The 13,536-nt window shown below is 46.2% G+C and overlaps 1 protein-coding gene across 1 annotated transcript in view; it reads right to left on the bottom strand.

Moving 5' to 3' along the window:
* The window catches only part of CHSY3 (chondroitin sulfate synthase 3), a 543,385-nt gene extending 532,728 nt beyond the window's left edge, over positions 1 to 10,657 (bottom strand). The window contains exon 1 of the mRNA XM_082272880.1: positions 9,932 to 10,657. Within this exon, the coding sequence (XP_082129006.1) occupies positions 9,932 to 10,541 (610 nt within the window). The 5' untranslated portion in view covers positions 10,542 to 10,657. The remainder of the gene's footprint in view (positions 1 to 9,931) is intronic.
* Between the last annotated feature and the right edge of the window lie 2,879 nt (positions 10,658 to 13,536).

Here is a 13,536-nt window from a genome sequence, read left to right as displayed (position 1 = left end):
CCCCAAAGTAGTACAGGACCCTTTTTCTAAGTCGGAGCAACTTGTGTCGCTCCTATTAGAACCGGTCCTGTACTACACTATGGGAGCGACGGTGCACGACTTGCCAGGCTGACCAAGTCGCCTGACAAGTCGTATTAGTGTGAACTTACAAACAACTCCTACTAACAAATGGAGGGAGACAACAGAATGTGCGGAGGAATCTCCCCCTAGGAAGGGAAATTCACTCCTGTAAGAGTTCTCATGGGAAAAAGGTGTCTCCACTGAAGCTTTATCACCAATCCTTGTTTCCACAACCACCCAAAGTTGTCAAAATGCAATTGTCATAGGAACAGAGAGTAAGGTGAAATTTTCTGAACAGGGGTACAGACAGCAAAACAAATGATAGAGGGGTGGTAACCCTTCCCTCTACTATCCAAAAAACTTAAAAATTATTATTTTGGCTGGAGTTACTCTTAAAAAATGTACCTGTTCCGACTTACAAACAAATTTGACTTGGAGCCTATTCACATTAGCGCGACTTGTCAGGCGACTTGTCGCGGTCCATTGAGTAGTACAGGACCCGTTCTAATAGGAGTGACACAAGTCGCTCCAACTTAGACAAAGGGTCCTGTACTACTTTGGGGCGACCTCGGAGCGACTTGCATAGACTTCCATTATGTGAAGTCTCTGCAAGTCGCGCCGAAGTCGCAGTGCACAGCGGTGCACGCGACTTCACAGGTCGCCCCCCGAAGTCGTGTCGCCTCAGTCGCCTAGACCCTATCTTATTTGTAACATGGGGACCGCCTGTACTAATAGATAGCTCTTCAGACCAGGCTGCATGAACTTGGCATGCAAAGAAGAGAAGTACATCTAGCCATAGATTTTAGCTGCTAATTAGATATGCAGACATGTGGTCCTTTTGTGCTAACATACATGCTGTGACCCCGAGCGTACATAAGATATTAACACACCCAATGTCCTGATTTTATTATGATAAAATATTAATGGTTGGCTTTAAAAATTCAGCCTTGCCAGTCACTAACTCCCCAGAATAGATGGCCAGGGAGGTTTGTTGCTATTCATAGATCATGACAATCACCCCCCCCCCCCCCCCCAGTCTTATCCCATGATGGTGATGTGTCTACAGGTACTTCTTTTCTAACAGCATACTGTACTGTAATTCAAAGCAAACACAATGTGACATTCCATTCTCTATGTACACAAAGCTGTTTACTTGAGCTGTCAGTTTAGACCCAGAAGGCTGCTAATAAGATCTAGTCTGCGACCCTGGCACAGGCTCCTCTCTAGCCACTTCACTAGGTATTCAGTGTTGGCAATGAGATTAGCGATAACAGTAAGCACTAAAGTGGCACTTCAGTTTGATTAGACAGAACAATAAAAAAAAATAAAAAATAAAAAAAAACAGCGCAGACATAGCAACATGCAACTTTTCTGAGATGATGACAAGTCAGTCTGCTGAGCTTAGCACAGAGGTGCGAGGAGGTCTGGGGAAACAATGAATCAGGACTTTTCTTTTCTTATGACTCAGCCTCGGTCAGTGTGAAGACGCGTCTAACGGGAGGTACGAAAAGCTACTGCCAAACCACTGCACACATTAACACTGCACAGATGCATACGTTGTGGATTCTGTAAGATGTTTCTCAAAGGCTGATGTCAGATGGCACCATTCTACCACAACAGACGGAAAGGCTAGGGGCTTTCTGTCCCTATGGAATCGCTCCCTATGTAGCCAGATGCAGCGAAATGTCGCTCTGCTGCTGGCCAGAATGCTGTTCAATCTCGATGGTTAGCGACATCTCCATTCCTCAGCTACAGGAGGAAGAAGAAAAGCAGAACTTAGGCTGCATTCACACCTGAGCATAGTGTCTTTGAGCATTTTCCGACACTTTTTTGCACGTTTTTATATGCAATTTTGACGCGTTTTAATACAGTGTTTTTGAGCTTTGGCTTTTTTTAAATTAGCCAATAGAGAAAAATATCATCTGTTGCATCATTTGTTGATAGGTTTTTAAGCTTTTTTAGTTTTTCCATGAGCTTTTATTTATTTATTTTTTTTCATTATTATTATTATTTATTTATTATTGTTTTTTTTTCCTGTTAGGGTAAGGGGTTATAGTTAAGGTTACGTTAGGGTTAGGATTAGGGGTTAGGGTTATTTGTTTATTTATTTTTTTAGGGTTAGGGTGTGAGTGCCGGTTCACACTGCAGCGGCACGACTTCGGGGGCGACCTGTGAAGTCGCGCGCAGCGCGACTTCGGCACGACTTGCATAGACTTCATAAAATGAATGTCTATGCAAGTCGCTCCAGGTCGCCCCGAAGTAGTACAGGACCCTTTTTCTAAGTCGGAGCGACTTGTGTCGCTCCTATTAGAACCGTTCCTGTACTACACAATGGACCGCGACGGTCCACGACTTGTCAGGCTGACAAGTCGCCTGACAAGTCGTACTTGAACCGGCACTTAATACTACTACTACTAATAATAATATTAATAATAAATTAATAAATACATGTAAAAAATACAAAAATAATCATAAATAAATAATAAGTAAATGTAATAAATGAATACTAAGTAATAATAAATAATTGATTAACCCCTAACCGGCACTTAATACTACTACTACTAATACTAATAATAATAATATTAATAATAAATTAATAAATACATGTAAAAAATACAAAAATAAATAAAAATAATCATAAATAAATAATAAATAAATTTAATAAATGAATACTAAGTAATAATAAATAAATGATTAACCACTAACCTTAACCCAAACACTTAAAAAAATAAAATAATATTTATAATAAAAAATAATACTAATAAATAACTAAACACCCTAACCGTAACACAAAATAAATACATAATTATCATTATTATTCTTATTATTATTATTATTATTAATAGTATTTTTTTTGCTCAGGTTTGGGTGTTTATTTATTCTTATTATTATTATTATTATTATTAATATTAATGATTGTTTATTTATTTAGAGTTAGGGGTAATTATGTATTTATTTATGTATTATTACATATTTTTCTTTTTTTTTATTTATTATTTCTTGATGATGATTTTTAGTTATCTGTGTATTTATTTTACATTTATTTTATTCATATATTATTACTATTTTATTTTTTACATTTTTTTCATTTGAGCAGAAAATCATGCAAAAAGACGCAAATGCGCACAATAATGAGCAAATGTGCGTTTTCATTCATTTCTTTCATGAATAAAAACGTACCAAAAACGCTCAAATCTGCCCATTTCCAACTACGAAAAAAGTTCCAGAACTTTTTTTGTAGCTCGAATCGGGCAGATTTGAGCGTTTTTGGCACTTTTTTACTCAAAAATGTTCCAGGACTTTTTGAGCTTCGGGCGTTTGGCTTCAGGGGATTTGTAGTGGAGATGTGAACCAACTCCAAAAAGAATATTTGATTTTTCTCCTTCGGTGTTTTGGAGCTTCGAGCTACAAAACACTGAGGTATGAATGGGGGCTAAAAGCGTGCCTTAAACTGCATTCTTCAAACGCGTTTAGGATTATTTAGACACGTTCTAGGGCGCCAAGCGTTACGGCGTTTATTCATTTAATTGGCCAGAATATCAATTTATGCTGGCCACTGGAATGAACGAATGATCAAGTGCTAAACGCCCCTAACATCTAGGTGCGCTTACATGCGTTTTCAGGGGTTTAGGCACATCAAGCATTTTTTCTATCCAAAGGTAAACTCCTCTAAAATCCTATGTGTACATGGACACATAGGCCAACAAACAGAGGCATTTAGGGCAGAAAAAAAAAAGTCAAGTCAAAACGCCTGTAAAATGGGCATTTCACAACTGCAGTGTGCATGAGGCCTTAGCGATCCTGCTGCTGGCAATATCAAAAGATCGTCAGCAGCAGCATCACTAGCAGAAAACTTGCCCATTTCACATCAAGATAAGGATCCTTGACCACTTAACCTCCAGGAGGTTTACCCCCTTCATAACCATTTTTCGCAATACGGCACTGAGTTATTTTAAGGGACAGTGTTCCCACAAACAGAGCTTTCTTTTGGTGGTATTTGATGATCAGTAAGTTTTTCATTTTTTGCGCAATAAATAAAAAAAAAACCAGATAATATAAAAAAAAAAAATATATATATATATATATATATATATATATATATATATATATATATATATATATATAAACATATATATATATATATATATATATATATATATATAATATATATATGTTGGATAACATATCCAATAAAAAATGTAACAAAACAAATTTCTTGATAAATGTAGGCTAATATGTATTCCGCTACATGTTTTCGGCAAAGAAAAAAAATACTATTAAACGTATATAGATTGGTTTTGCGCAAAGGTTATAGCGTCTACAAACTATGGGATGTATACTGGAATTTTTATTTATTTATTTTTATTTTTTTTACTAGTAATGACGGTGATCAGTCACTTATAGTGGGACTGCAATATTGCGGCGGACATTCGGACACTAACTGACACTTTGCGGGAACCAGTGACACTAATACAGTGATCAGTGCTAAAAATATCCACTGTCACTGTACTAATGACACTCTGGGGCAATCAAATGATTAAATGTTTGCCTAGCTAGTGTTTTTGTGTACTTTTTTTGGTGCTTTTACTAGGAAAGTAGTGGATTTTATTCCCTGCTTTGCCGGGAAAGAAAATATATTACTTCCCCACTGTCCTGTGTAAATTCATGACGCTTTGTTTAATCACAGCACGGCCGGATCGCGGGAAGCGCGGACGTGAGGCCCCTACACGGTGTCAGATCATGTGCTAGGTATGTGATCTGACACAGCCGAGCCGCCTTGCCGCCATATATGTAAGTTATACGATCAGAAACGGTTAAGCTGGGTACACACACTTTTCTTTTTTTTTCTTATTCAACCAGCTGACAGATGTTGATGCAGGGATCTCTCCTATTGTGTCTTTGTTTTCTGACAGGGGACAGGGACATCAACCCCTGCCAGAATACACTGATCAGCATTTGCAGCTATTGGCCGCATTTACTGATCAAATGCTGATTTTCCAGCAAGACCGTTCCAATAGAAGTCATTAGACCACACAGATCAGAAATCTGCTGATTTTCAGTACATTAATATCCAGTTTTAATTTATTGCAACTAGATTTAAAAATGGCAGCCATATGGCTAAAAAAAAAAAAAAAAAAAAAAAAGCAGATCCTTATCCTTGTGCTAAAAAAGATCTCCTGACAAAAAAAAAAAAAAAGATAAAAAAAATATTGTCCATTTAAAGATAAAAAAATACAAAACCATAATGATGCATCAATCATCTTCAATCCAGAGATTCCCCCCGCAGTACTTTTTGTCTGCCACTAGATGTCCTCAGTCTGATGGCCAGCATCATTTATCCCACTATCTCTGAGAACAGGTTGTCCCAGACTTGCTCCAGTGCTAACAGTGAAAGGAGAAATAGCACATTGGTGAGCTCTCATCTCTATGTCACTTTGCTTTCTGTACATGAACTGATTGGCTCTTGTGCTGCTCCTTCCTTTCACACCCCAGCCCTGCTGTAGAGGGACTGCAAGAGGCTGATATCAGGTCATATTCAAATACTTACACTGTTTGCATTTAAAAATAAATGTGGTGATATAATAATGACTACAGAGCTGCATTCATTTGCTTCTTATATGTTTAGATTTTCAACATATATTTTTATTTATTTATATTTGTATTCTATATTTATTTTCAATGTGTGTATTTAACTATATATTGTATTTATATTTTTATATATTTATATTATATATAATTTTTTTTTATATTAAAATATGTAAACTGAGCCCCGCGCATAAATTATACACACACAGAAATGTTCACATGCCCCAAAACACATCAATTCACAAAAAAAATACATATAACATGCATCTGTTTTGTGAAAACAACAAAAGCTTATAATGATGCCACAGGCACACTTAGAACTGTGCCACACATTAGAAAAAAACACTACCCACCAGCGCAGATCACAATGCCTGATGGTCATACGGAGTGATGCTGTGAGCCAAGTATGTTGTTCCTGCAGCTGTAGCCATGTGACTTCAGAAACACCAACATGCTAAGTGCTTGCAGCAGGAAATTCTACTCTCTATATTTAAAAAAATAGAACTTGGCCCACGACATTAATAGTTAGGCTGCATATTTGCAGGTTAATGTCTGGAATTTCCTTTGGACATACAGACATTTCATAGTTTTTTCCATGGGGATCAAGAATGTATTCATATTCCACAAAGTAATACCAGGAGAAATAGGAGAACTAGTGTGATACAAACCGCTAAGCAAATGTTATCATATACCTGGTAAGGAAGGGCTTAAGGGGAAATTGCTTTTACTATTTGATAGCTAGTATAGAAGGAAGACTGCAGTTCCCATAGTGTGTATTATGTATGTACATGTGCTTAGTATAGGAGAAGGGCTTTATTTTTGTATAGGAGAATTGTTGTTCCAAAAGTGTGTAGGTATGTACATTCACTTAGTATAGGAGGGTTGTGGTTCCAATAGTGAGTAGGAATGTACATTTACTTGGCCGCATGGGCTTGTACGTATGAGCTGAGGAGTTGTAGGTATGTACATTTACATGGTCTAAAAGGGTTGTACGTATTTACATTTCCATGATCTAGAAGGGTTGTAGGTATGTACATTTACTTGGTATAGAAGGCTTATGGGTATGTACATATACTTGGTCTAGAAGGGCTGTCGGTATGTAAATTTAGTTGGTCTACAGGGGTTGTAGGTATACATTTACTTGGTCTAGAAGGGTTGTAAGTATGTACATTTAGCTGGTATCGAATGGTTGTAGGTATGTGTGTTTACATGGTCTAGCAGGGTTGTCAGTATGTACATTTAGCTGTCTAGTCTAGAGGGGTTGTAGGTATGTACATTTCCTAGGTCTAGAAGGGTTGTGGGTATGTACATTGACTTGGGCTAGAAGGGTTGTGGGTATGTACATTGACTTGGGCTAGAAGGGTTGTAGGTATGTTCATTGACTTGGTCTAGAGGGGTTGTAGGTATACATTGACTTGGTCTAGAAGGGTTGTAGGTATGTGCATTTCCTTGGGCTAGAAGGGTTGTAGGTATGTATATTGACTTGGTCTAGAGGGGTTGTAGGTATACATTGACTTGGTCTAGAAGGCTGGTAGGTATACATTGACTTGGTCTAGAAGGGTTGTAGGTATACATTGACTTGGTCTAGAAGGCTGGTAGGTATACATTGACTTGGTCTAGAAGGGTTGTAGGTATACATTGACTTGGTCTAGAAGGGTTGTAGGTATACATTGACTTGGTCTAGAGGGGTTGTAGGTATACATTGACTTGGTCTAGAAGGCTGGTAGGTATACATTGACTTGGTCTAGAAGGGTTGTAGGTATACATTGACTTGGTCTAGAAGGGTGGTAGGTATGTGCATTTCCTTGGTCTAGAGGGGTTGTAGGTATGTTCATTGACTTGGTCTAGAAGGGTTTTAGGTATGCAGATTGACTTGATCTAGAGGGGTTGTAGGTATGTGCTTTTACTTGGTCTAGAAGGGTTGTAGGCATGTACACTGACTTAGATCTAGATGTTTTGTAGGTATGTACATTAACTTGGTCCAGAAGGGTTGCAGGTATGTACATTTACTTATATCTAGAGGTGTTGTAAGTATGTACATTCACTTGGTCAAGAAGGGTTGTAGGTATGTACATTAACTTGGTCTGGTTAACAAAACAAAAGTGAACGAGAAAAAAACGGAAACAACAAAAAAAAAATGTTTAAAAAATGGGCAACTACTTGTTTTTTTTCTGTCCTCACTTTTCTATGTTTCTACACTGACTTGGACTAGAAGGGTTGTAGGTATGTACATTGACTTTGGTCTAGATATGTTGCAGGTATGTACATTGACTTTTATCTAGAAGGGTTGTAGGTATGTACATTGACTTGGTTTAGAGGTGTTGTAGGTATGTACATTGTCTTAGATTTAGAGGTGTTGTAGATACAGTATGTACAATGACTTAGATCTAGAGGTGTTGTAGGTATGTACATTGTCTTAGATTTAGAGGTGCTGTAGTTATGTACATTGTCTTAGATCTAGAGGTGTTGTAGGTATGTACATTGTCTTAGATCTAGAGGTGTTGTAGGTATGTACATTGTCTTAGATTTAGAGGTGTTGTAGGTATGTACATTGTCTTAGATTTAGAGGTGTTGTAGGTATGTACATTGTCTTAGATTTAGAGGTGTTGTAGGTATGTACATTGTCTTAGATCTAGAGGTGTTGTAGGTATGTACATTGTCTTAGATTTAGAGGTGTTGTAGGTATGTACATTGTCTTAGATTTAGAGGTGTTGTAGGTATGTACATTGTCTTAGATTTAGAGGTGTTGTAGGTATGTACATTGTCTTAGATTTAGAGGTGTTGTAGGTATGCACATTGTCTTAGATTTAGAGGTGCTGTAGGTATGTACATTGTCTTAGATTTAGAGGTGCTGTAGGTATGTACATTTCCTAACATCTATCAGACTGCTGGAAGCATCCAACTCTGTAACTATTCCTGCCCTCCTATTGGCTGCCTTGCTCCATCCTCCCAGGGTACCAGAAGTAGAGGATGGTGGTGGGCACTCCTGCCATGGCAGAGTAGGAGGAGTATGGTGGTGGGCGCTCCTGCCATGGTACAGGTGGCAGAGTAGGAGGAGTATGGTGGTGGGCACTCCTGCCATGGCACACAGGTGGCAGAGTAGGAGGAGTATGGTGGTGGGCGCTCCTGCCATGGTACAAGTGGCAGAGTAGGAGGGGTATGTTGGTGGGCGCTCCTGCCATGGCACACAGGTGGCAGAGTAGGAGGAGTATGGTGGTGGGCACTCCTGCCATGGCACACAGGTGGCAGAGTAGGAGGAGTATGGTAGTGGGCGCTCCTGCCATGGTACAGGTGGCAGAGTAGGAGAAGTATGGTGGAGGGCACTCCTGCCATGGCACAAAGGTGGCAGAGTAGGAGGAGTATGGTGGTGGGCACTCCTGCCATGGCACACAGGTGGCAGAGTAGGAGGAGTATGGTGGTGGGCACTCCTGCCATGGCACACAGGTGGCAGAGTAGGAGGAGTATGGTGGTGGGCACTCCTGCCATGGCACACAGGTGGCAGAGTAGGAGAAGTATGGTGGTGGGCACTCCTGCCATGGCACACAGGTGGCAGAGTAGGAGGAGTATGGTGGGGGGGCACTCCTGCCATGGCACACAGGTGGCAGAGTAGGAGAAGTATGGTGGTGGGCACTCTTGCCATGGCACACAGGTGGCAGAGTAGGAGGAGTATGGTGGTGGGCGCTCCTGCCATGGCACACAGGTGGCAGAGTAGGAGGAGTATGGTGGAGGGCACTCCTGCCATAGTACAGGTGGCAGAGTAGGAGGAGTATGGTAGTGGGCGCTCCTGCCATGGCACACAGGTGGCAGAGTAGGAGGAGTATGGTAGAGGGCGCTCCTGCCATGGTACAGGTGGCAGAGTAGGAGGAGTATGGTAGTGGGCGCTCCTGCCATGGCACACAGGTGGCAGAGTAGGAGGAGTATGGTAGAGGGCGCTCCTGCCATGGTACAGGTGGCAGAGTAGGAGGAGTATGGTAGTGGGCGCTCCTGCCATGGCACACAGGTGGCAGAGTAGGAGGAGTATGGTAGAGGGCACTCCTGCCATAGTACAGGTGGCAGAGTAGGAGGAGTATGGTAGTGGGCGCTCCTGCCATGGCACACAGGTGGCAGAGTAGGAGAAGTATGGTGGTGGGCACTCCTGCCATGGCACACAGGTGGCAGAGTAGGAGGAGTATGGTGGAGGGCACTCCTGCCATGGTATACAGGTGGCAGAGTAGGAGGAGTATGGTGGTGGGCACTCCTGCCATGGCACACAGGTGGCAGAGTAGGAGGATGGTGGGGTACTTGCCTTTGATGTAGACATCATCATCCGCCCTCATGAACCACTCATACTTGTCCAAGTAGTGGTCGTGCATGTGTTTGATCATCATGAAGGACTTCTTCTGAGGGGGGTACGAGTCGTCCACCCCGGGCAGAGAGATAACGGGCACGGCTTCTGGTAGAGGGATGTCCTCGGAGCCCTGGCTGGAGAAGAACTCCACTTTCCCGGGGATGTAGGGTGCCCAGGTCCGGTAGGCAGCCACTGCTCGGGTGTCCAGGTACTTCTTGGCTGTCATGACCCCGACATAGAGGAAATTTCTGGGGGAGTCCTCGGGGGGTCCCCAGTCCCCGCTGCCGTTGTGGCTGCTGCTGTTGCCGCCCGGACTCTCCTTGTTCTTGCGCTCTTCTTGTAGCCCGGCGGCGGCGGCGGCAGCGGGGGGATTGGTACCGGGCAGCCAGCCTTTGCCATGCCGGGGTTCCTCATCCCTGGCCGGGCTGTAGTACGAGCAGACGTTGGACCTTCTCTTCTTCTCGCTCATCTCCGCTACTTTGGGGGCGATGAGCCAGGAGGCTGCTGTGAATCCTAGGATCAGTCCCACTCCCACACTCATCCACGGTCTACGGGACCTCACCGCCATCCTTCCCGGATCTCCTCTTCTCAGCCTGCCCGGCACAGCTCTCCAAAACTTGCCGGGCTCACAGCAGATCGCCTGGAGCAGCCCCGTGCGGCGATGTCTGGGCTGCCAGCTTGTCACTGCCGATCGTACCTCCTCCTCCTCCTCCTATCCTCCGCTGTGCTGCAGCTGCTTCTCCTCCTCCTCCTCCTCCTGCTCCACCTTCCAGCATCGCAAACCCCTCCACACCCCACAACTACCCCGATCACACACCCCACACTGCCCCATCACACACCCCACACTGCCCCATCATACACCCCACACTGCCCCATCACACACCCCACACTGCCCCATCACACACCCCACACTGCCCCATCACACACCCAACACTGCCCCATCACACACCCCACACTGCCCCATCACACACCCCACACTGCCCCATCACACACCCCACACTGCCCCATCACACACCCCACACTGCCCCATCACACACCCCACACTGCCCCATCACACACCCAACACTGCCCCATCACACACCCCACACTGCCCCATCATACACCCCACACTGCCCCATCACACACCCCACACTGCCCCATCACACACCCCACACTGCCCCATCACACACCCAACACTGCCCCATCACACACCCCACACTGCCCCATCACACACCCCACACTGCCCCATCACACACCCAACACTGCCCCATCACACACCCAACACTGCCCCATCACACACCCCACACTGCCCCATCACACACCCAACACTGCCCCATCACACACCCCACACTGCCCCATCACACACCCAACACTGCCCCATCACACACCCAACACTGCCCCATCACACACCCCACACTGCCCCATCACACACCCAACACTGCCCCATCACACACCCCACACTGCCCCATCACACACCCAACACTGCCCCATCACACACCCAACACTGCCCCATCACACACCCCACACTGCCCCATCACACACCCAACACTGCCCCATCACACACCCCACACTGCCCCATCACACACCCCACACTGCCCCATCACTCACCCCACACTGCCCCATCATACACCCCACACTGCCCCATCACACACCCAACACTGCCCCATCACACACCCCACACTGCCCCATCACACACCCAACACTGCCCCATCACACACCCCACACTGCCCCATCACTCACCCCACACTGCCCCATCACACACCCCACACTGCCCCATCACTCACCCCACACTGCCCCATCACTCACCCCACACTGCCCCATCATACACCCCACAACTACCCCATCACTCACCCCACACTGCCCCCATCACACACCCCACACTGCCCCCATCACACACCCAACAACTGCCCCATCACACACCCCACAACTGCCCCATCACACACCCCACAACTACCCCGATCACACACCCCACAACTACCCCGATCACACACCCCACAACTACCCCGATCACACACCCCACACTGCCCCATCACACACCCCACAACTACCCCATCACTCACCCCACACTGCCCCATCACTCACCCCACACTGCCCCATCACACACCCCACACTGCCCCATCACACACCCCACACTGCCCCATCACACACCCCACACTGCCCCCATCACTCACCCCACACTGCCCCATCACACACCCCACACTGCCCCATCACACACCCCACACTGCCCCATCACTCACCCCACACTGCCCCATCACACACCCCACACTGCCCCATCACACACCCCACACTGCCCCATCACACACCCCACAACTACCCCATCACACACCCCACACTGCCCCATCACACACCCCACACTGCCCCCATCACACACCCCACACTGCCCCCATCACACACCCCACACTGCCCCATCACTCACCCCACACTGCCCCATCACACACCCCACACTGCCCCATCACACACACCCCACACTGCCCCATCACACACCCCACACTGCCCCCATCACACACCCCACACTGCCCCATCACTCACCCCACACTGCCCCATCACACACCCCACACTGCCCCATCACACACCCCACACTGCCCCATCACACACCCCACACTGCCCCATCACACACCCCACAACTACCCCGATCACACACCCCACACTGCCCCATCATACACCCCACACTGCCCCATCACACACCCAACACTGGCCATCACACACCCCACACTGCCCCATCATACACCCCACACTGCCCCATCACACACCCCACACTGCCCCATCACACACCCCACACTGCCCCATCACACACCCCACACTGCCCCATCACTCACCCCACACTGCCCCATCACTCACCCCACACTGCCCCATCATACACCCCACAACTACCCCATCACTCACCCCACACTGCCCCCATCACACACCCCACACTGCCCCATCACACACCCCACACTGCCCCATCACACACCCCACACTGCCCCATCACACACCCAACAACTACCCCATCACACACCCCACACTGCCCCATCACACACCCCACAACTACCCCGATCACACACCCCACACTGCCCCATCATACACCCCACACTGCCCCATCACACACCCCACAACTACCCCATCACTCACCCCACACTGCCCCATCACTCACCCCACACTGCCCCATCACACACCCCACACTGCCCCATCACACACCCCACACTGCCCCATCACACACCCCACACTGCCCCATCACACACCCCACACTGCCCCATCACTCACCCCACACTGCCCCATCACACACCCCACACTGCCCCATCACACACCCCACACTGCCCCATCACACACCCCACAACTACCCCATCACACACCCCACACTGCCCCATCACACACCCCACACTGCCCCCATCACACACCCCACACTGCCCCCATCACACACCCCACACTGCCCCATCACACACCCCACACTGCCCAATCACTCACCCCACACTGCCCCCATCACACACCCCACACTGCCCCATCACTCACCCCACACTGCCCCATCACACACACCCCACACTGCCCCATCACACACCCCACACTGCCCCATCACACACCCCACACTGCCCCCATCACACACCCCACAC

The sequence above is a fragment of the Pelophylax lessonae genome, assembly GCF_965119305.1.
Source record: "Pelophylax lessonae genome assembly, chromosome: 1".
Lineage (NCBI taxonomy): Eukaryota > Metazoa > Chordata > Amphibia > Anura > Ranidae > Pelophylax > Pelophylax lessonae.
The sequence above is the reverse complement of the archived record's forward strand: the minus strand, read 5'-3'. Positions and strand labels throughout refer to the sequence as shown.